General features: G+C 44.5%; 1 protein-coding gene across 3 annotated transcripts in view; it reads left to right on the top strand.

Moving 5' to 3' along the window:
* The window catches only part of TCP11L1 (t-complex 11 like 1), a 47772-nt gene that overhangs the window by 6124 nt on the left and 16817 nt on the right, over positions 1-24831 (top strand). For all 3 annotated transcript variants that reach the window (XM_072619225.1, XM_072619223.1, XM_072619224.1), the window contains 4 exons: positions 9627-9791; positions 18254-18386; positions 22848-22968; positions 23861-24081. In XM_072619225.1, the coding sequence (XP_072475326.1) occupies positions 9650-9791; positions 18254-18386; positions 22848-22968; positions 23861-24081 (617 nt within the window). In that variant the 5' untranslated portion in view covers positions 9627-9649. The remainder of the gene's footprint in view (positions 1-9626; positions 9792-18253; positions 18387-22847; positions 22969-23860; positions 24082-24831) is intronic.

Below are 24831 nucleotides of genomic sequence, written 5' to 3'. Positions count from 1 at the left end.
GCTGTCTCCCCATTAGAATTTAAGCTCCCAGGGGGCAAAGACTCTATTTTTGCTTTTTCTTTGTATCCCCAGCTTTTAGCACAGTGCTGGGCACGTAGTAATGGCTTAATAAGTATTTGTTGATTGCTCCATCTCCACAGAGGTGTGACTGGCAAAGTCACAAAAACTTGAAGCTGAGATATGAGGTGGGAGGAAGAAACCTAGGTCTTGGCTCTGCTTCTTACCCTGCAGAGGAGTGGTGTTACAGATGGTCCTATTGACAGTGGACAGAGTGCTGGGGATTTGGAATCTGGAGGGCCTGGCTTTAAATCCCAACTCCCCCACTAGCAGTGTGACCCTGGCTAAGCCACTTGATCTCTATATGTTCAAGTTTCTACAGCTGTGAATGAGGGAGGGGTTGGACTCTGTGGCCGCTTAGTCTGGGCTATGGATGTCTCCAATCATATGTTTTTGCTTTCTCACATAAAATGGGTAATTCAGGACTTCTTAGCCTGGAGAACTGGTCTCATTACTTCAGTGACTATTTCAACATAACTGGTTTCTTTTGTAATCCTGAGCATTTTGTTTTATGAGTTTTAAAACACTTGGTAAGAAGGGGTCACCATAGTGCCATCGACTGAGAATCCAGGGCACAGAAAAGATTAAGGATCCCATGGTGATGGAACCTTGACCAAAATAGCAACAACTTCAGAGTTAGGGCATTTCAGATCCTGTTTAGAGTCGGGCATGGGGAAGGAGGAAGCATCAGAGAGTTTCAGTACCTTTTTCAGTACCTCTCAGTACCAGAGAGAAAGGGGAAAGCCGCAGTCTCCAAACTCTCATGTTATTGATGCAGGCCTGGAAAATTCCACTTCCGTTGCCAGCATCTCCATTCCCTTGCCTGGGGTTCCTCCTCAGGTCTCACATGAATATGATATGGGCTTCTTCTCTCTGCCCTGCCAAGAAGCTTCCTAAAGCCATGGGGCCTCGCTTTGATCACCTTCCAGCTGGGGGTGGAGGGTGAGTCTAATTAGTGTTTATGAAGGTGCTCTTTGCTATTCCATGACTTAAATCAGTCCAGGTGCCAATTATTTTCAGCAATGGACATCTCTGTTGAAAAAAACGTGGCCTCCTATCCCCTATACCTCTCCCCCTCAGTTGTGGTTGTTAACTTCTCGGGACAGGAAGGGCCTGGGGAAAAAATCCAACTTACAATCCACTAGGAGCTCCTGTAAGAGCAGGGTTTGGGATTTGCCTCCATCCCCAAACCCCACCACCACCCCCTGAACCTCACTGTGGTCCACGGTTTCCCACGTCACTCTCCCACCTGCTCTCCTGGAGCAGAGGCTGGGCTTCATTCCTTTTTAACGTGTTCATTTCATCTGTGTTATTGTTAACAATAATCATCCGCAAAACAAAACAAGCACCTGTACAGCCAGAAGCACCAGATTATATACAGTTTGGTTTTTTAAAATTATCTATTTTAACTCAATAATGACAGTGATATCCTTCTTGCTTCCCTGCCCCCTTCCAATGTCTTCATTCTGTAGAGTTTCTTCCCAGGATTTCATTATTGCTTATTGATGAGGATGCCATTTTTACATGGTCGTAGCCAATGTGTGGATGGAGGTCGTTAGTCCACTATCTTCCCTCTGCCTGATTTAGGATTGTAAGGCACCTCTGAGGCCATTTAGTCCAGCCTTCTCATTTTGCAGATGAGGAAACTGAGGCTCAGAAGAAATGATACGGGTAGAAGATGGTAGAATCAAGCTTACTCACCTTGCCAGCTTCCTTCACCGGTCTTCCCATGTTTCTTTGTGTTCCTCTTTTCTTTGAACATATAAGCATTTATCCAAGATATTTCTTGCAAAGACTTCCTAGGAACATGGCTCCTAAGCTGTCTGCCTCAGTTCAGCAGACATTTATCCAGTGCTTACTACATGGACGACATCACACAGGCCCTGCCCCCTAGAAGCTCATGGTCTAACAGGGATTGGAACAAGTGTACAAGTCACTGCTCAGATAATAAAGGGTGGAACGAGGGCCAAGGAGACCCCAGGCAGCCAGCCCCAAAGGAACTAGAAGACAGAGATTGTTTTCAGCAGGGGGTTGGGGTGGGAGAGGACCTGGTCTTTGGAAAGGCTTCATGGCCCTGCTCTTGCTCTGTACAATTTCATTAGGTGGTCTCATCAGCTCCCATGCTTTGTTGTCATCTCTCTCTTCCAATCTCTCCCCCAGTCTCTCTTCCAATTTCCAGTGTCTCATCTTTGACTGCCTCTTAGACATCTCCCACTGGAAGTCCCATAGACATCCTAAATTCAGCATTTCCAAAATTGAACTCGTTATCTTTCCCCCAAAATCCTCCCCTCTTCCTAATTTCCCCATTATTGTCAAGGGGCCCACCATGCTCCCAGTCACCATAGGCCCGAATCTAGGTGACATCATCTACTCATTCTCACCCCCCCCATAGGCCATCAGCTGTGAAGGTACCATCATGACATCTCCTATTGACCCCCAGATACTGTCACCACCTTGGAGTAGGCCCCCATCCCATCCTACCTGGTTGACTGAAATAACCACCAGTGGGTCTGCCTGCCTCTGGTCTCTTCCCTTGTTAGTTCCATCCTCCATTCACCTGCCAAAGTGATTTTCTTCAAGCACAGGGATGATCATGTCTCTCCCCCCCACCCCTATTCAGTAAACTCCAGTGGCTCCTTATTATCTCTAATAAAGGGCTTTCAGGTCCTCTGTTTAGCTTTTTTTTAAAAAAAAAGATTAATTTTTAGTTTTCAACATTCACATCCATAAGATTTTGAGTTTTAAATTTTCCCCCCCTCCCTTTCCTTCCCCTTCCCATGCAATCTGATATAGGGTCTACTTATACATTCATATTAAACAAATTTTGACATTAGTCATGATGTAAACAAGAATTAGAACTAATGGGAGAAACCATGAGAAAGAAAAAACAAAACAAGAAAAGAAAAAGAAAACAAGTAGTCTGCTTCCATCTGCATTCAGACTCCAAAGTTCTTTCTCTAGATGGGAATAGCATTCTCCTTCATGAGTCTTTGGGGTTATCTTAGGTCCTTGCATTGCTGAAAAGAGCTAGCTGTATCAAAGTTGGTCATCGCCCAATGTGACTGTTACTGTGTACAGTGTTTTCCTGGCTCTGCCCATTTCACTCAGAATTAGTTCATATAAATCCTTCCAGATTTTTCTGAAGTCTGCCTGCTCAATAGTATTACATTCATATACCACAACTTGTTTTTTTTTTCAATTAATTAATTAATTAATTTTTAGTTTCCACAACATTTTGAGTTCCAAATTTTCTCCTCATCTTTCCCCTCTCCCAATCCTGACATCGTGCATTCTGATTACCACTTGCCCCAATTTGCCCTCCCTTCTATCACACCCCTTCCTTCCCTTATCCGCATCTCCTCTATTTTCTTGGAGGGCAAGATAAATTTCTATACCCCATTACCTGTATTTCTTATTTCCCACTTGTATGTAAAAACAATTTTTAACAACTTCTCTCCCTTCCTCCCTCCTCACCCATTCCCACTGAGAAGGCAAACAATTCAGTATAGGTTATACATGTGTAGTTATGCAAAAGACTTCCATAAAAGTCATGTTGTGAAAGACTAATTACATTTCCCTCCATTCTATCCTGCCCCCATTCATTCTATTCTCTCTTTTGACCTTGTCCCTCCCCAAAAGTGTTTACTTCAAATTACCCCCCTCCCATGTGCCCCTCCATTCTATCATCCCCCTCACACCCCACTTATTCCCTTCTCCCCTACTTTCTTGTAGTGTAAGATAGGTTTTCATGCCAAACTGAGTGTGCATGTTATTCCCTCCTTAAGCCCAATGTGATGAGAGTAAGCTTCACTTTTTCCCTCTCACCTCTTTCCTTTTCCCCTCCATTGAAAAAACTTTTTCTTGCCTCTTTTATGAGAAACAATTTGCCCCATTTCATTTTTCCCCTTCTCCCAATATATTCCTCTCTCACCCTTTAATTTTATTCTTTTAGATATCATCCCTTCCTATGCAACTCACTCTGTGCCCTCTGTCAATATGTAATATAATCTGTCCAGTTATCCAAATACTGAGAAAAGTCTCAAGGTTTACAAATATTATCTTTCCATATAGGAATGTAAACAGTTCAACTTTAGTAAGTCCCTTATGATTTCTCTTTCCTGTTTACCTTTCCATGCTTCTCTTGGTTCTTGTGTTTGAAAGTCACATTTTCTATTCAGCTCTGGTCTTTTCATCAAAAATGCTTGAAAATCCTCTATTTCATTAATGGCCATTTTTTCCCCTGAAGTATTATACTAAGCTTTGCTGGGTAGGTGATTCTTGGTTTTAATCCTAGTTCCTTTGACTTCTGGAATATCATATTCCAAGCCCTTTGATCCCTTAATATAGAGGCTGCTAGATCTTGTATTATCCTGATTGAATTTCCACAATACTTGAATTATTTCTTTCTGGCTGCTTGCAATATTTTCTGCTTGACTTAGGAACTCTGAAATTTGGCTACAGTATTCCTAGGAGTTTTTCTTTTTGGATCTCTTTCAGAAAGTGATCAGTGAATTCTTTCAATACTTATTTTACCCTCTGGTTCTAGACTATCAGGGCAGTTTTCCTTGATAGTTTCATGAAAGATGATGTCTAGGCTCTTTTTTTTATCATGTCTTCCAGGTCATCCTATAATTTTTAAATTGTTTCTTCTGGATCTATTTTTCAGGTCATTTGTTTTTCCAGTGAGATATTTCACATTGTCTGCTATTTTTTCATTCTTTTGGTTTGTTTTATAATTTTTTGATTTTTCATAAAGTGATTAGCTTCCGTCTGCTCCATTCTAATCTTTAAAGAATTGTTTTCTTCAGGGAGCTTTTGGGCCTCCTTCTCCATCGGCCAGTTCTGCTTTTTAAGGCCTTCTTCTCCTCTGTTGGGACTGGAAGCTCAATTCCGTGTGGACAGTCTCGGGCAGGTAAAAGTGGGACTTCTAAATCTTAGAGTCTTACGAGGCCCTCCATGAACAGCGGGGGTTCGAGAAGGTCAGACCGAGCTAGCTCGGCTAGCTCGGGTATTTCCGCCTCTCCCCCGGAGATACCTGATGGGTGGAGTCTCCCTGCCCTCGAGGTCGTCCCGGATTGGAGCACACCTAGTTACCTAACAGCACGGTATTGAGATGCAAACTGTGTGGCTGAAGATTAAGTAGGATTGAGGAAGCCTAAAAGCTCTTAGCACGTGTGGAGCCAAAGAGAAAAGTAGGGCTCCGCTTCTTTTCTTTCCTCTCTCCCCTCCCCCTCTCTCCCCGCTTGTACTTCTACTTCCATTCCCTTAAGCTTAGCCTTCTTAGGAAATCTCCCCCTCTTCGTCCTAAGAAAGAAGACTCCCTGCACTTGTAACTGAAACCCTGTAATAAAGCTCAACCCCTGTTTGACTCTGGAACGTCCTTTCTCTCATATGTGCATCCGGCGTGGCCAGCCGAAGACCTGGACAGGTAAGAAAGACTCGGGTAGCCCAATACAGGCCTCTAGGCTTGGCACTCCTCGTTGACTCTTTTCATCTCTTTTGCTTTTTGAGTTGGTCTATTTTTTAAAGTGTTGTTTTCTTCAGCATTTTTTGGGTCTCCTTTAGCAAGCAGCTGACTCGCTTCTCATGCTTTTCTTGCATCTCATTTCTCTTCCCAGTTTTTCCTCCACCTCTCTTACTTGGTTTTCAGAATCCTTTCTGAGCTCTTCCATGGCCTGAGACTGGTTCATATGTTTCTTGGAGGCTTTGGATGGAGGAGCTTTGACTTTGTTGTCTTCTGTTTGCATGTTTAGGTCTTCCTTGTCCCCAAAGTAAGATTCTATAGTCAGATTCTTTTTTCAGTTTTTGCTCATTTCCCCAGCCATTTACTTGACTTTCAAGCTTTTTGTCAAGGTAGTCCTCTGCTTCCAGTGAGGGTGAGGGGTGTACTGTCAGCGACTCGATACCCCCACAATCTGTGGGGCTTAGAGCTCCAGAAACAATCGCTGTCTCTGCCCCTGCTGCTGCTGTGGCTGCTGTGGGTTCCTTTGTTCCCTCTCCCCTCAGCTGCCCTGGGACTTGGGCCGGACCACTCCACTCTCCCACACTGGTCTCACAGGCTTTTTCCACTTACCTTCCAATTTTTCCTGGGCATTTTGGGGTCCTGAAGTCTGGAAGCTGCCACAAATGCAAGAGATTCAGTCTCCCCAAGCCCTACTCATGTCCTGTCTATGGCAGCACCCTGTCCCCAATGTGGTGCAATAGACACTTCCTGACGATCTTTCAGGCTGTCTTGAGCTGGAGATTTGCTTCACTCTGTCATTCTGCAGCTCCAGAATTTGTTTAAAGCCATTTTTTGCAGGTTATTTGGCTGTGCTTGGGGGCTGCGCTTGGGGGCAGCGCTCTAGAAAGTGAGGCTGTTATTCTGCCATCTTGGCTCTGCCCCACCACAACTCGTTTAGCTATTCCCCAACATCTGATGGACATTGCCTTAATTTCCAATTCTTTGCCATCACAAAAACAGCTGCCATAAATATTTTTGTACATGGGTCCTTTTCCTGTTTCTATGATCCCTTTGGGATACAGACCTAGTAGTGATATTGTTGGATCAAAGAGTATGCACATTTTTATAGCCCCTTGGGCATAGTTCCAAATTGCTCTCCAGAATGATTGTATCAGTTCACAGTTCCACCAACAATGCATTAGTGTTCCCATTTTCCCACATCTTCTCCAACATTTATCATCTTCCTGTTTTGTTGTGTTAGCCAATATGATAGGTCTGATGTGGTGCCTCAGAGTCGTTTTGATTTGCATCTCTCTAATCAGTAGTGATTTAGAGCATTTTTTCATAGGGTAATAGATGGCTTCAGTTTCTTCCTCTGAAAACTGACTGTTTGACCATTTATCATTTGGAGAATGACTTGTATTCTTGTAAATTTGACTCAGTTCTCTCTCTCTATTTTATATATAATTATATATATTTTAGAAATGATATTTTATATATAATTATATATGTTATTATATATATTAGACATTATTTCTAAAGCATATAGAAAACTGAGTCAAATTTACAAGAGTACAATCTTTGTGGTGGCTAAGAACTGAAAATCAAGGGGATGCCCATCACTTGAGGAATGACTGAACAAGTTGTGGTATGTGAATGTAAAGGAATACTATTGTGCTATAAGAAATGATGAATAGGAGGACTTCAGAGAGGCCAAGAAGGACTTATATGAACTGATGCTGAGCGAAAGGAGCAGAACCAGGAGGACATTGTACACAGTAACAGCCACAGTATGCAAGGACTGTTTCTGATAGACTTAGCCCTTCACAGCAATGCAAGGACCTAAAACATTCCCAAAGGACTCTTGAGGCAAAATGCCATCCACATCTAAAGAAAGAACTGTGGAATCGGAATGCAGAATGAAGCAGAATATTTTCTCTTGTGTTATGTTTTGGTTTGATTTGTTTTTTCTCATGGTTTCTCCCATTTATTTTAATTCTTCTATGCAACATGACTAATGTGAAAATGTGGTTAATAAGAATATATGTGTAGAACCCATATAAGATGGCATGACATCTTGGGGAGAGAGGGGGAGAAAATCTAAGACTTATGGAAGTGATTGTTGAAAACTGAAAACAAATAAATTAATTTAAAAAAAGAAACGAGGCCTTATCAGAGACATTGGCTGTAAAAATTGTTTCTCTGTTTTCTGCTTCTCTTGTAATCTTGGTTGCGCTGACTTTGTGCAAAAACTTCAATTTAACGTAATCAAAATGATCCATTTTATATTTCATAATGTTCTCTGTCTCTTGTGTAGTCATATGTTTAGCTTTTAAACCCCTTCCTAGCCTAGCCCAGCCCCTTCCTGTGTTCTTACACCTGAGTCCCCTCCCTGTTCTCTGTGATCCAGTGTCACGGACCTCTGACTCATGCACTCTCCCTGGATGTCTCTGTGACCTGGAGCTCTCTCTCCTCTCCACCTCCTGGCTTCCCTGGCTTCCTTGAAGTCCCAGCTTACGTTCCTCCCGTCTTCTCCAAGATGCTGCCCTTCCTGGTCCTCCCCAGTCCTAGTGCTTTTCCTTTGGGCCCTCCACCCCCATTCATCCTGTGTGTGCCTTTCAGTGTGTCATCTCCTCCCCATCAGTCTGGGAGTTCCTGGAGAGAAAGGACTGTTGTTTGGGGTGTTTGCCTTTCTTTTTATCCCTACTGCTTAGGACAGCGTCTGGCACATAGTAGGTGCTTTAAAGAATGCTAGTTGATTGACTGGCTTCATGGAGGAGGTGTCATCTGAATTGGGTCTTAAAGGAAGAGAATGACTTCATTAGGAAGGAAGGAAATTACCATGAAGCCCCTACTATGTGCTCTGTGCTGAGCACTTTACAGACAACCTCATTAGAATCTCTACCTATTGACTTGGGGCCATGGGATTCTAGGGTCCAGCGCCCTCCCTTTGCAGAAGAAGTAGAGAAAATGGGAAGTCATTCCAGGGATGAGTGATGGTGAGAACAAAGGCACCAAGATGGGGGCGAGAGAAATGGGGACAGTCCAGTTGGGCTGGAATGGAGACTGTGAAGGGATCATATGAGGCAGGACCATAGGAGAAGGGCAGCCAGGTGGCCCAGAGGCTAGAACACAGAACTTGGAGTCAGAAAGACCTGAATGCAAATCCATCCACAGACACTTACTAGCTGTGAAACCCTGGGCAAGTCAACGTCGGTCTGCCTCAGTTTCCTCATCTGCAGAATGGGGATAATAATAGCACTTACCTCCCAGGGTTGTTGTAGGGCTCAAGTGAATTCATAGAGGGTGTCCCAGAAGTTTTAGTGCCAGCTTTTGGGACCCCCTGTATTAGTTCATTTGGTCCTCACAACAACCCTGGGAGGTAGGTCCTACTGTAACTTAAACTTAAAACTGCAGCAGGACTTTTGGGATACCCTGGATATGTAAAACTCTTTGCAAAACCTTGAAACTTCGCAAGTGCCAGCAGTTAGATGAAAGTTGAAACCAGACTATGAAGGGTCTTGAATGCCAGAGCCAAGAGTAGAGACTTTATTTGGTATGGAGCAGGTATTTGAGTAGAGGGCTCTTTTGATCAGAGTCTGGCTTTAGGAAGATTTCTTTCCCCTCTCAGCTTGGAAGGTATAGGACTGGAAGAGAGACTGCAGGTAGTCTAGGTGATAAGTGACAGGGAAGGGCCTGGGCCGGGGAGTTGTAAATCTACTTAAACCAGCAGGGGAATGGCCTGGTGTCCTTTGGAAACCATGACCCAGATTTGTTCCTCCACTTGCTAAGGCTATTGAATGACTTGTCCAGGGTTCTATATGCAGTAATTGGCAGTGGCAGAATCTGAACTCGGGTCCTGTGACTCCAAATTCAAACCTTTGTTCTGTCCTTATTGTGGTTCTCATTCCTTGACCACTGGGGCCCTTTTAGAAAGGGTCATGCCCAGGAGTCTAGAGCATCCACTCTGTACTCCGTAGGTGTTAATGGTGTGCATCAGGCACCACCATCTTATCCTTCCTCCTCCTTTTACTGAGGGAGAAGGTACTGGCCCCGAGTCCCAGGAACAAAACAGTGACTTCTTTGTTGTGGTGACTGTCCTGCTGATTGTTTTTGCCTTTCCTAGGAAATCGAATAAACCCATTGAGGATGTCCGAGAACCGTGATGATAAGCCTCACCCAAGCAATTCAGAGCGAAGCCTGGAAGATGGTGTAGATGGGGCTGATGAATCCATCAGGAAGAGGATCCGGCAGAGCACTCCCAGCCCGCAAAGACTGCCACGGCCTCAGTGTAAGCACATGAGCCCCTTTGTCATGTCACCAGCAACAGAGGTAGTCCTGGTCACCGAAGGTGGGCACATTAGCCTATACGCACACCCCTGTTTGAGGTGCCCCTGGCATACACGTGGCACACACTGAGCGGCATGTGATTTAAGGGTGTAAATGTGACCAGTAATTAACACTGGAGAAAAGCTGCTTGTCCTTGTCCAGCAGGACGTGGCTCTTTGCCTTGGCAGGGTGAGTCCCATGGGGTCTCACTTACATAGAAAATGAATACTTTAGAATGATCAGATCAGCTGTCCTTCCTCTGTCCTCCTGGGCAGTGCAGTTTCTGTGGAAATCTTGGTAGAACTGGACAAAAAAGATGATAATAGCTAACATCTATAGCTAACGTCTAATATGCTTCTATTTTTTTTTTCAAAATTGGTATCCCATGGCTTTTTATTTTTAAAACACTGAAGCAAAGCGTCACAGATTTAAAGTCGCAAAGGATCTCAGAGGCCATCTACCCCTTCATGCTAAGGAGGAGGAAACTGAGGCCCAGAGTAGTTAGGTATATGACTTACCCAGGGTCATGCTGGTACCAAGCATTAAAGGAATCCAGGTCCTTCAACTCCAGAGCCAGAACTCTTTCCACTCTTTCATCTTAATCATATTTTAACTTGTCTTTTAGTTATTTAGTACCTTTGGTGTGGTTTACATCAGGCATTTGCCTCCATTGAACTCTCCACTTTGATAAAGGAACAATTGGACAAAGTCCAACAAAGCAGCTCTGTCTGACAGCCCGTGTAGCAGTTTGTACCTACAGTTCCCTACCAGTACTGAGAGGAGAGAGTATTTGGCATTTACATGGTACTTTTAATCCGTTATTGTTTGATACATACAACAGCCTTTCCGTACAACTGCTGCCATTTTGTGAATGGACAAACCAAGACTCAGTGAGGTTAACCAACTTGCCTCTGGTTATATAATGAATAGATTTCGAAGGTGACATTTGAACTCGGGTCTCTCCTGGCACCAGGTCCAAGGCTCTTTCTCCTGCTCCATTCTGCCTCTCTGCCTACTTTTTTTTAAAAAACAGTTTGCATGTATCACCTCCTTTGATCCTCACAACAATCCTTTCAGGTCAGTACTGTGAGTCTGATTCTCCCCATTTTACAGAGGAGAAAACCACTGCATGGTGTGGGAAATGTGCCCTTTTCATTCAGAGGTCTGACTTTTTTGTTTCCTTCCAGGGTTGAGCAGTTGACAAAGTGTGTTGGTTTATGCATGTCTGTGAATTTACCACATCCTACCCCCAGCGCCCCAGGGCTTGGCTGCCAAGAATTTGAGAGGACTTCCTTGGATGAGTCTGCCACATTAAGGGCTGGGGCTGGATCAGAGGGTGGTTTCCATGCACCCCCTTAGAAGCTGCCCCAACCTGTGATTTTGTTTCTACGGGCTACTAAAAAGATTGGCAAATGCACCAAAAGCTGAGGTGGTTTTTTTTTTTGAAGGACTGTCATAGTTTAGGAATGTCAGAGTGATGCTATCTCTTTAAAATGCAGTTGGTGGGGAGTTAGAATGAGCACAAGCATTCCCGGCTCTTGTGGCGCCCTTATGAATTGTTCAGAATAGTGAGTAGGGGGCCCTCCTGCAACGTGGTTCATCCTTCATTTATTAGACACCAATGCTGCTGTGTCTCCGGCCACCGGAGACCAGCTTCAGATGATCCTGGGGGAGACTCATCAGTTCATATGTTTCATCCCCAAGGACAATGTAAGCCCCTTTGAGGACAGGAGCCATTTTCGTTATGTCTTTGTGTTCTTAGGAGCTAGCCCAGGGCTTGATGGAGCCAAGGATTAGCTGCTCTGATGCTCATCCTGGTTCTGTCTTCTCCAGAGCATATGGTTAGGAAAATGTGGCATAGTGCATCCCATCCTTTTCTATCCTGCTGCCCTGAGCAGGTGAGGGTCAGTTTGGAAAAGATGAAGGGGGGCCAGTGACAGCTCTGTGTGAAGTATCTGACGAGTGCCATGTGAAAGCAGGATCAGATTGGCCCTGTAGCCCCAGAGAGCAGAACTGGGAATAAGGAGTTGGAGAGACAAGTTTGTGCTGGATGTCAGTAAAATCTCCCTAAAAATGAGTTTTCACAAGTAGAGGAGATGCCTCTGGAAGAAGCAGACCCCTGGGTACAACCTGTCTAGTCTAAGGTAGATTCCTTTGGGAGTGCAGGCATATACTGCACGCTGCAGAAATCCCTTCCAGCTCTGAGATTCTGTGACTCAGTGAAAATTGATTTGTGACCATACGTTCTCATTAAAGTATAATTCTTTGATCTGTGACCATAATCATTCTTTGTTCTGTTACTGGCTGCCCCTTGCCCTGCCAGAGAAATCAGAATTCTTTCATGTGTTCCGACTTCTCTTTGCTGGGTAGCACCTGGTGTTTTTCTCAGCCCACTCTGGGACCTAATCTGTGGAGTTTACTGAAGAGATTCCACACAGAAGAGACTTAATAAATCATTGAGTCCATTTCACAGCTGAGGAAACTGAGGCCTTGAGAGAGGAAAAGGCTTCCCTGAGGTCTCCCTGTTGCTGGGAGGCAGGTCGAGGCTCGCGGCCAGGTCTCCTGCCCCTGCTGTGTCCCTAAAACTCTTGGCTTCCTCAGCTATGCTGCCCCATGTCCTTTCTCCACACTGAGTGAACAGAGGATTTCCAGTCCTCAGGATGAAGAAGTATGAGCACCCTCTGAGTCAAGGGTTATGAAGGGAAAAAATACGAATGTGATGAGCCGTCCTGGAACCTTCCCAGGAGCCAACCTCAGGGCGTGGATCGTGGCAGTCATAAAGCGGAGCTTTAGGGCTCTGAGGCAGCTGGTGGCCCAATGGAGAGAGCGCCCAGCCTGGAGTCAGGGACAGCGGAATTCATATTCAGCCTCACACACCTACTACCTGTGGGACCCATGCAAGTTTGCCTCTGTTTGCCTCAATCTCCTTGGCTGTAAAATGAGGATAATAAGTTTTTAGCTGCCAGCCTTGTTGTGAGGATCAAATGAGATAATGCTTGTTAAAGTGCTGAGCACAAGGCCTGGCTCCTAGAATGTGTTGTTTAATATAAATGCTTATTTCCCTGCCGCCTCCTGCCCCCCACTATCTCGGGAAGCTTCCCATTTAAAAAGTAATTCATGAAACAAACTGGAGTCTCGGAGCATGTACCATGAGGCATGGTTGTGAGGACTGGAGTTTTACTGACTCATAAGGGATCTTGAACACCAGAATCTTACAATTTTCCGAGCACTGATTCATTAGACAGAACTCTTCCTAGGGTGGAGGTGAGCATTTTATCAGAGGCAGCACAAAATAACAAATGGATTTGGAAGCAAGAGGCCTGGGTTCTAATGCTGCTTCTCACACTTAAATAGCCCTATGACTTTGGTCTGTGAGCCTTCATTTCCTCATTTGGAGACTGGTGCTGGTGCTACCTGCCTCTCCCTAACCCATGAGCATCCCTGCAGAAAACCCTTTGGGAACCTCAGAAAACTTGCTCTGTCCGTGGGAGTCTCTGATGTCTGTTCTCATTTTGTGCTCACCAAACCAACTTTTGGTCCATTATCATGAGACCTTGGGTGAATCCCTTGCCTCCTGTGTTCCTCATCTGCAGCCTGAGGGAGGGGAGGTCCCTCTCCACCCTGAATCCATCATTCTCAAACCCTCAGCCCACCAGGATGGCCTGTCTTGTGCAGATGACAACAGATCTGGCAGGTGGCTCTCCTGCTATAAGTGACTGAATTACATGGGAACCAATCTCTCATTCATTTGGTTAACAAATCATTATACCTAAGCTGATAAAATGGAGCTTGTGAAGCTGCAAAGCCAAGGGTTCGCCCAGTACTGCAATGTTCCCACCAAGGTGGCAGAGACAGCCACTGTGTGCCCTTTGTGGGCCATACAGCCGTGGGCTTGAAGCATCTTCCAGGCCCTCACCGCCCCTCCTCGGGGTCCTTCTGTTGGACCCAAGATTCGATGCCTGTTGGTGCCGTGCTTTGTCTGCAGCTGCTCAAGGTACCGTGTACGTGACCAGATCTACGGTGGCACATCTGGGGGCAGGCTGATCTCCACACAGGCCTAAAGCACCAAGCTTCATCACAGTCCAGGCTTTTGCCTCTGGCTCTAGTTTCCTTCAAAATCTGCACTGAATTCTCCATGTTCTGTCTTGGTAGGTTTTTTGGGCTTTTCTTTTATCATGTCTGCCCATTCCAACGCTCTTAGAGAGCAGAATCTCGAGTCCAGCCTGCACCTGAGTGGGAAACCCCTCAACAGCCTAGCCAACAGGTGGTGAGCTGGCCAGCCTTCTGCAGACCTCTGGAGAGTGAGGGAGCCTCCATCCCCTCTGGGACAGCTCTAGGTGCTGGCATATTCTATCCTAAAAGCGGCCCAGCCAAGTGGAGAGAGGGCCAGCCCTGGGTCGGGAAGAGCAGCCAGCTTGGTCCTGCCTCTGACCCAGGCTGGGGGATCCCGGCAATCAACCCTCAGTGCTGCCAGGTGACTCCTTAGGATCAGCAGGCTCCGAATGGTGACTGGCTGCTACGCTAGTAGAGGGAATTTCCTAATCAAATGTATTTTAAATAGAAAAACCCCACTACCACTGAGGAGAGGAAAGTGAAGCTGCCCAGGGGGACCTTCTCTAATGAGTAGGCAGGAACCAAAAGGAGGCTGTCAGTGTGAAATAATAATAATTCAACGGTAATAACATTTATATCGCGCTTTCAGGTCTGCAGAGCACCTTACGGTTCAGCACCTGATCCTTTGCAAATTCAGTGTTAGCAGCTTGCCTCGCTTGCTTGATTCACTAACCAAATGAACAATTCATTGCCTCATAAACCAGAATGAAGATTCTTCCTTTAGAAAGGGAGATCTACTTGGGGAGTTAATACTTTCTACAATGAAACCAGACTGTTCAGTCCAAAAAAAAAAAAAAAGAAACAAAACTCCATTTGCCTAATGGCATTGACTCTTAGTGTAGTACAAGGAACAGTGGGCTGACAGTCCGGAGATCTCCCTGGGTTCACGTCCTGGTTCTGACAGACCTTCACGCTTCCAGAAGCATCAAAGGTAGTTAGTGAGAATACTTGACCTAGAAGATTACCAGGTAGCACATTTCTGTCCCTTCGTTCCACCCCTCCCTCCCTGCCAAGGGTTCCACACACCTGATGAGCTCCTCACGATGTTCATTTGGTTGGTCCCACAGGTGGCCTGCCCAGCTGTAGCTTCCATGTGTCCTAAGTGGCTGTCCTCCCTCTCCCTTTCCCCTGAGCCTGGAAAGGTTGGTTCCATCTCCCTTCCACTATGAGGGTTTGAAAGTACATTTGAGATTGCTTTTTGCTTATAACGGCCTTCCCATGTCCATCTCTAAAAGTGGTCAGCTGTAATGTTAGCAGTATTCTGTTTCTCTTTGATACAGATAAATCCAATTCGATGAGACTGCGTGTTATATTTGCAGACTTATGTTACAACAGAACCTTGGTGCCTCAGTGTCACCGGCCCCTGAGAAATTTCCAAGAATTAACTGCCAGAGAACTTAAGCTCTTCCTGCTGTTTTGAATTTTAACCGTTCCCCCGCTGAAGCCTTCCTCCTTGTGACCCTGCTTCTCAAAGTCCGTGCCAGACTCTGGTGGGGCCTGCCAAGTTGGAAAGGCTTTGAGTTTGGGCCTGGTGATGGGCAGCCCCCCAGTAGCCTCTTTGGATCTGAGGAGGAGCCTTGGCAATTTGAGGGACTCACCCCCAGGTTTGCCATCAGGGGACAGAATATTTTTTTCAGCTTTAGCATCTCATAAATTGGTTTATTAAACACAGCACAAATGCAGCTGACCCACAAGGCATTTGTGGGACTGAGTCCCCTCCCTGTAATACAACAGGGGGCCAGGGTTATCTCAGTCACTGTGGACTGGAGACTTTGGACATTTCCTCCTGTTTACTGCTACCTGAAAATGCTGCCAGATGGTTAGTTATCCCTGTGACCTAATAAAGCTTTAAATCAGGCTGGTTCCTTTCGTCTCAGTGTAGTGGAGCGGAGAAGAGCAAAAAAGACTAGGAAATCACCCTAGATCCATCTCAGGAGATGTAGGCCTTTAAAAATCAATCTAGCCTTGGACAAAACTGTGTTCTGGGCTAATGGTGTGGTTTTATTAACTAGATCTTATCACTTGTTTGTGAGATAAGGACTGGCTGCCCTGGCTTCTCTGGGAGCTTTTCCTCCTCTAGACCTGCCATCCCCTCCCCCAACCCCTAATAGGTCTCCCCCACCCTCCCATTGTTTCCCAGTTCATAACACCTGGGAAGTTAGTGACCCAGAGAGTTACCTGCTTAGGGAAATAGGGAATGAACAAGTTACTGACGTCATGGAATGTCTACCCTGCCCCCAACCCTGAAAGTCCAGCCCTCTCCCTGCCGCCCCAGCTGTGGCTGGTCCTCCTGCCAGCCTAGGGGTTCAGAATTTCAAAGCTGGGAAGGGTTGTAAAGGTAGATGATCTCATTCAGGCCCCTCCTTTTAACTGCTGAGAAAACTGAGGCCCAGAAAAGCTGAAGACTTGCTCCCGGTCAGTGGCCAGGCCCCCAGGTCCATGCCAGGTCTCCTGATTGGGAATTCACAGAGAATCCCAAAGAACTTGAGATTTCCCTTAGAAACAAATGTTCTAGAGCTGGGCTCTGTGCTGTTGATCAGACACCATCCCCTTCTAGACTTCTGTGGGCCCCCTCTTGTCTGGTTGGTGCCCTTCTCCCATCTCACAAATGTGGATTTCCCTCTGGCTTCTCTCCAGTCTCTCCCGTTGGTGGTCTCATGGATTCTTGTTGCCCCCTGGGCACGTGACCATCCCCAGCATTTCCCCTGAGCTCCCATCCCAACTTTGCAGCTGACTTCGGGAATGTTTACCCAGACATCCTGCTGGCCTTACTCATCATGTACAGACACTTCACTTGGGGATTCTGTCTTCTTGTTACACCTTCCCAAAAAGTTTGACACCCTTGGAGTCATCTTTTCTCCTGTCCCATACACATCTGCTCAGTTGCCAAATACGGTTAATGTTACCTTCCCTAGGCATCCTGTCCTTTGCAGGACTGCAGTCCTCTCATCCAGGCAATCCCCTCGTCCCCAACAACCTCCTTACCTTGTTGTTCTGCTTCCTCTCTCCAGTCCTTTCTTCAGCTGCTGATTTAATTTGTCACTCTTTCCTCTCTCACAAACCTTCAGTGGCTCCCCATTGCCGACCAAATAAAGCATTCTGCCATTTGTGGTGCTGCAGGATCTAGCAGCAGCCTGTATTTCCAGCCTTATCTCCTACTGTTCCCCTTCATGAACTGTATTGCAGCCAAACTGGAGTTCTTCAGGTTCTCTGTTCTCATCCTGCCTTCTCTCTGTTCCTTTGTTTACATCACCCCCTGTGCCCTCATCTCTCTGTGCTGTCATCCTTTCCTTCAATTATCGGCTCCTCTTTGAAGCCTTCTCTGACTCCAGGTGAGAGTTATTTCCATTTTTCATGGCAAATGTGGAAATAATGTTTTGCATGACTTTATATGTATAATGGCTATCGTACGTCTTGCCCTTTCAATGGGTGAGGGAAGGAGAGAATTCAGAACTGAAAATAACATTAAAAACATTTCCACATTGACTTTTTCATTACATATTTCTCCTCTCATGTGCCCTTATATTGTGTTGATCTCCCTCCAATTATAACCTCTTCACAGAAGTCTGTGCTGCGTGTATCTTTTAGCCTCAGGACCTTGCCACAGTGATCGTAATCTTTTTGTACTTTGGGGGATATTTTTTGTTGGAGTGGAACAGATTAGAATTCACCTAGATTTCAGTTTGTTCATCCCTCCCTTATGTATTTATTTTATTCTGCCGGGTACTGTAGACCACATTCTACTTGATATTCTGTATGGTTGTTTGTGTGTATCTGTTTTTCCACTCTATGGGAAGCCTTTCACTGAGAGCACGTCTCATCCCTCTTTGGGCTGTGAACAACTCCTGACCCAAGGCTTTGTGGGTGATCAGGCAGAGCTTTAACTGTGTTTGTTAAATTAACTTAGGCTGGGGTATGGTGAGAGTTGAAGAGGGGGAAAAGAGGCTCCCCAGTCTGATTCTGGTGAACATGAAGGAGAAGCCATCTGGAATGGCATTTGCAGGTTTTTGAAAGAGGAGAGAGTTCTGTGTCTGTATCTTATTTCTCAAGTCCCAGTTTGTCATAATCACTGCCTTTTTTGGCTTGTTCAGAAGAAACCAGTCGTTTTGAATAACATGCATTTTTGTTTACAAGAATAACAATAAAATATGATTCTGCTTAAAAATTAAGTGATGAAAAAATGGGTGAGAAATCCAAGGCTGTAATTAATCTTCTAGGTGGTGTTCAGTGTGCATAAGGGTTAGTTCTGGCTTAGTTTGTAGAAAGGCTGATCTGGGAGAACTAATGTCTTACAGTAGATTTTTATTACAGCTACCCCTCCTCGCTTTGTGTCTGTGGATGAACTCATGGAGACTGTCAAAGGAGTTACTAATATGGCATTGGCCCACGAAATTGTAGTGAATGGCGACTTCCAGATAAAGCCAGCAGAGCTGCCGGAAGAGAGGTAAGGGAGTTATGGAATCTTGGGTTTGTGGAAGGTGCTGTGTTTTATCAATGGCCCTGCAGTTTCTTCCATTTCTAGAGAGGTCATTTATATTATATTTATGTCCTTTTGTAACACATCAGTATTTTCTTTCTCTTTTGCCTCTTTGGTTTTATGTGTGTGAGAGAGATGATTTGCATAGTTCTTGTATTACTAAAACATTTCTAAATTAGGTTCATTGGAATTAGAAAGTGGTTCTGGGAAATAGCCCTTCTTTCTACATACCCATAAGCATGTATCCCACCTCTGACCTGTCCTGGCAACCATTCAGTGCTCTCAACAGCTCTCTTAGACTACTGAGGTATAGAAAAATGGCTGGGAAATCTCCATCCCAGTGAAATCATAGGTCCATTCCCTTTGTGTAGGATTCAGCGTGTGTGTGTTTATGTGTGTGTGTGTGCGTGTGTGTGTGTGTGTGTGTGTGTGTGTGAGAGAGAGAGAGAGAGACAGAGGGGGAAGGAGAAAGAAAGAGTTGGCTCAATTACTAATATCATTCATTATCCTTCTCTTTGTTCTTTAGGCAAAGACACTAATTAAGTGCCAGGATGTGTAATAGTAAGCACCCCAACATACACAGTGGGGTCTGCTATCACAGGCTCTTACATCTGCATTCATAAAAGGAAAGGCAACTTTTGGGGGGCTAACAATCACTTTAATCAAACACATGTATCATTCCTTTAATCAAGCATATATATCGTTCACCTGTTTCAGGGGAATCATCACCCTGAACTTCAAAGAAAATACAGAGAAATCAAAAAATCAACGGACATGGCTTCCTTTGCCTGACCATAATTCAACAGACAGTTCAACTGTCTGACCATAGTTACCAGAGAGGGAAGCACTGACATCTGGGTTTTCAAAGCTGGGGGGGCTCCTTAAAGAGGCTTCCCAGAGTCTTCATCTGGCACTCAAACCTTCTTACAAAAACTAAGCCCCAAAGTAAAACCTCATCCTAAAACCTCAGCCTCAGAGCATTTATACACTTTTTAGAGCCAGGGGGCATAACCCTCTGACCCAGTGCCTCAATAGAAAAAACAAAAGGTACTTGGGACTCTCCTACAAGCTAATCAAGCTTCCCACAATGTGCAGGCCCACCAAGGGGTGACAAAGATCTTCTTTAATCACATTATTCAATCAGAGGCACAGCAAAAGATCCTAATTTGATTGCCATTACACTATTTGCCTTCATTAGAGGGATATTATTAGTTAGTAAAGGAAAACGCATTTGAATTTCATGAGTACATTTGAATTTCATATTTGTCACATTTCTTTCCAAGGAGCTTTCCAACCAGCTCCTTTGCATGCCAACACAGGGAGAAGGCACTGAACATTAACTAAGCAAATTAGCATTTCACTTTTTGAGTGAAAACTTAAAAAGAAGAGTAAATCATGGATGTGAGCTCAAGCTCACTTACATGTTAAGTGCCCTGCAGCTAAAAGTCTGTGCACCTCAGACTCTTCTCAGCCCCAGATGTCTTGAGATATTTTGTGCTCTGGGGCCCAGATCCCAGAGTGGAGAGTCAGAATTTCTATACTGAACCTTATTGTGCTGGATAACTCTCAGTTGTTGAGCTGTTTGAAGGCTTATCCTCCCTAGTGTTGCCTTCAATACCTGAGGAGATCTGTGGCCTCCTCAGTGTTGGTGCTTCCTCCAGTGGTCAAGCCCAGGGCACAAGGCCCAAGGCCCACATGTGACCCATAACAGTCCTGAGTGCATCCTGACCCAAATTAAAGTGAGTTGATAAATATTTAACAATAAATAAAACACTATAAAATATAGATAACATTATTACATGGTTTTCTAAGTCACTATGCAATTAGCAGACATCTGACTTTGGTTTAGTGTCCCTGATTCTAATTGAGTTTGCTCTGCTGACCTGAAGCACAGCTTATCACCTCCTTCTCATCCTGGGAGATTCTTGACCATGCCCTCTGTCAAAGAGTCACCTGATGCCCATAGGATCTCTTCTGGGTCTGGTGCAGGACTTGGGCTGACCATCACCCTGGATCCTTGGCTGGCTGACCTCCTTATTTGGATCTTGCATTTCCAAGATGGCATCATTGACACCACTTCTGGTGTGCTAGGTGTCACTGGTAATATTCTGGAGCTTGTTTAAATTCACTTTGCCTCCTGCCATTTTCCTTTGGATCACCTACAGTAGAGACTCATCAGACATCGGGATGTTCTATGATTTGCAATTATATAGCCTCCCTGGGAGAATATCATTCTTAAAAGATGCATTTTGTGTCTAGGAGCACTTGTGATCTTTGAAAGTACCAAATGGTTCTCGAAATGCTGTGTACCCATCCCTCTTCCCCTTAGTCAATTCTAAGTACAATGCATTGTCCATCTGCAGTGTCTTTCCTAGACAGGTAAATAGATGAGGGAGTAATCCAATGGGCCACTCATCCAGCTGCACGTCCCAGATAGTATTTATCTATTTAGTTTTTTCCTATGTGGATTGTTAATATTTGCTGGCTCGGGTATTTATTGGCTGAGGCAATTTCTGACCTCTTTTGGTTTCGAGTGTCAATTGTTTTTATATGAGGTAGACTTTGTTAGGTTGGTCTCTTTTGAGTGGTTATGGATCTCATCAAGCAGTCCTGGTACCCTTCTGAGTTTGCAGTCCACAAAATCTCACCCGCAAATAGGAATATCTAGAAATTCTCCTACTTCTATAGAGATATATTTTGAGAGGACATCTCTCAGGGCAGTGGAGGATGACTTGAGCTCTCACCCATAATCTTATTTCATGCCTTGCTCAGTGACGTTACTTCATTCAGGGGAGACACCTTGTTAGAGGAGATCCTGTAAAGCAGAATTTTCCTCTAAATCTATGGACCTTTGAACCTACTGAGCCAAATGCCTTTTTCCATAGTCAAGAGACATTGACCTTTTGTATTGAGCCTTAAGGATGGAATCTGCCATAGTAGATAAGTTGTGGAAGGACCTCTGGTCTCAGTTCACATTTTCAGCAAGTCTACCCTTGTATATAAATTATGTTCATAAAAACTGGTAGAGGAAGTAGCCATATGAATTGGTAGTTTGTGATTTCCTTTTCATCACCTTTTTTTGAGTACTCAAATGAATCTGTCATTTTTTTCTAATGGCTCATTATCTTCCCCCTCAGTCATAGTTTTCAAATCATTCAGTGCTTTAAAAATTGTATCACTGCCAGGAAGGAATTTGTCCATGTTTACTTGGTCTGATATTCCTGCTCTTGGAGTCTCTTTCTTCTTTGGTTTCTCATCTCTAGTACCACATCAGGGACTGAGGTGGTAAGTGCCTACCTAGCACAGAGCCTGGGGCCATACTAACTGTTCAGTAAGTACTTTTGTTGATTGATTCCAGTCCAGATATTATTACACTGTTTTCAGTGATGACAATAAGTCTATCACAGAAATGCTAATAGATATGTTCCATTTTTTTTGTCTGTGTGTCCTCATTCAAGTTCTATCTATAAATGTTCTTTTGTGTGTGGCTTAGTTGGGACTCATTCCAAATTTGTGAGGCCTCATTTCCCTTACATTGAGCTTCACTGCTTTGGGAGACAGTGCTCCTTGTAATCTTACACCTCCATAAACTTTTAAAGATGAGTCTATATTTTAAACCAGCATTGCCCTCAGCTGCCATGTCCCTGCCTAACAAAGAGCTCAAGTATTTCCTAGCTGAGATGCTTTCTGTCCTCTGTGGGAATTGCTTTTATGTGAGCTAAATTTCTTTGGGGAATGGTATTTGTCCGTATCTTTTCCTTTATCTACTTCCCATTTGGGGCTTCTTTGAATAGGTCTGATTGGATGGGCTATAACTGCTCACAGTGTTCTCCTAGCTTAATTCCTTTCTACTAAAGTGTGTTGATGCTGACCTTTGCTTTAACAAGATGAGGAGTACCCGCAGCCTGCTGATTCTGAAATGACTCATACGTTGTTAACCAACCATTCCTATCCAAATGGAGCTGGGTTATTATTGTTGTCGTACTGTTGTGTGCTTACTTTCCATCTTTTTTACAATACAGTAGTCATGATGGAGAGGGGTCTAGCTTCTGGGTAGCCTACAGATCTTTAGCCTCTTTTGTTTCTAAATCTTGAGTCATAATTTCTAGCAGAGATTCCACCCTTCTCCCCTATGCTGGTCTCATAACCTGAAGCCTTCCCAACTTAGTAAGACTAGAATTCGGGGTCACATCCGTGATAAAGCATCAGAGAAGACTGTTCCCTGAGAACAGAGAAAACTGTCTCTGTCATTGATCTAGGTATTCCTGGAATTGGCCCCCCCTCTCCTGAACTTGTTCTGTTTTTCCCACCTTCCTATCTGATAACTAATACATTAGTTAGCGCTCTTAGCGTACTAGTTGCTTACATTCAGAGTTCTTGAGTCTGTGATTTGGGTTTCAGAGTTTCGTATTTTGTGTTTGCTCACAGCTTGGAAAAGAGAGTCAGGGAGATTGTCCATAAAGCCTTCTGGGATTGCTTGAGTGTCCAACTAAGCGAAGATCCACCAACGTATGACCATGCTATCAAGCTTGTTGGGGAGATCAAAGAGGTGAGGAAGCAGAGGAGGAGTTCATCCTCAGCTCATCCACAGCTCACTAACCCTCTGAATCCTTGGGCCAAAGGTTATTATGCCCATTTTACAGATAGAAAGGCAAAAGGACCATGATGAAAGTTTTCTCCATTGGACCGTGCCGCCATTGTGGTCTCAGGGCCTCCAACGATACAAATATTTGCTAAAGCCATACCTGTGATAGCAAATTAAGAAAAGCAATGCTGTGAAAGTAACTGAAATGCAGTTATTTTATCTTATCATTTTATCGTGCTTGTTTATAGTTTTGGTAATTTACAGGGTGTCCTAGCAATACAGAAAGAGTAAATACATCATCCAGTCCTGGCTTTGGGGTGACTGAGAGAAGAGGTGAAGGAGGGCCTATTTCTTTCTCTAGTTTTTACAACAACCACCAAGAAAATAACATTTTTTTATTGCAGAATTTCGGTGTAAGAAGGGACCCCAGAGGTTATTCAGGTCCAGCCTTCTTATAACATAGGATCAAAGGAGCATAGATTGAAGAGCTAGAGATTTAATCTAATCCTTCATTTTACAGATGTGGAAACTGAGGCCCAGAGAGGTGGTGACTTGACTTGGCCAACACTGTCTCTCACAAGTGTCAAAAGCAAGATTTAAACTTGGGGTTCCTTGCCTCCAAGTCCAGTGTCCTTTCTGCACTGGCTAGAGTCTTTAAAGTTAAGCAGATGAAATCTGATCTCTTCCATTGCTCCCCAAAGTGGTTTATCCATTCCTGCATGGAATCAAGGGTTAAAGGACAAAGTGTTTCACAGTCTCACTCCTGGTTACTCATTATGTGAATCATGGCAGAATTCCTCTGTAGGTCCCTGTCCAGGGCACTGGATGAGAAATGCTTCTCTCTGCTTTCTTTTAGACCCTCTTATCTTTCCTGCTGCCTGGTCACAGTAGATTGAGAAACCAGATCAGAGAAGTCCTCGATCTGGACCTGATAAAGCAGGAGGCGGAGAATGGAGCCCTGGACATTGCCAGGCTGGCTGAATTCATCATCGGCATGATGGGAACACTCTGTGCCCCAGCTAGAGATGAAGAGATTAAGAAATTGAAGGACATTAAGGAAATAGTTCCCCTTTTCAGGTACAAAAAATTGCCTTAAATGAGGAGGTTTTTATGAACTATGGATCCTCTCTTTGAAGCTGGACTTGGAGAAAGGGAAAAGGAATCCTTTCTCCTCTTACCAGAAAATGCCTTGTGTGCCCTTTGGGGGAGCTGTCTAATCTCCTTCCCCCTCCTCAGGGAGAATGGAAGCTCCTTGAGGGAAGGAATAACTTTTGCATTTTGTCTTTGCCTTCCCCAGCCCAGCCCAGAGCCTTGCTCATAACAAGTGCTTGATAATGGCCCTTCTAATTAGATCGAACTGGACTGAGCTGATGGAGTCTCGTTCTGTAAGGCTTTTTGCTCCCCTGACTAACACTACCTTTGAACACTGACCTCTGCTCCCTTCCTATTTATTTCCAACCTGCTCATTGGCCACCATAAAAAAAGAATCACATCCACCTATCTGTCAGGTGAGATGACAGTGCCTCCACCATGTGGGGTGGAGATCTCAATCCACACCTTTTTATCTTACATCTGGAGACATAGGCTCTTTAGCAAAACAGTGGCTTTTTGTGATTCGAGTTGACAACAGTAACTACACATTTACACAGCTACAAATACACAGTTATGTATACTTTAAAGTTTGTGGAGGGCATCATGTATATTATCTATTTGAGCCTCTCAGCAGCTTTGTAATATGGTTCTTCAAAGTCTTATACCCATTGAACATATGAGGATACTCAGGTTAAGTGAAGTGAGTTCCCCAGGGTCACACAGCTAATGTGACAA

This window comes from Notamacropus eugenii, chromosome 6 (genome assembly GCF_028372415.1).
Source record: "Notamacropus eugenii isolate mMacEug1 chromosome 6, mMacEug1.pri_v2, whole genome shotgun sequence".
NCBI lineage: Eukaryota > Metazoa > Chordata > Mammalia > Diprotodontia > Macropodidae > Notamacropus > Notamacropus eugenii.
This window is presented reverse-complemented; position numbering and strand designations above follow the sequence as displayed.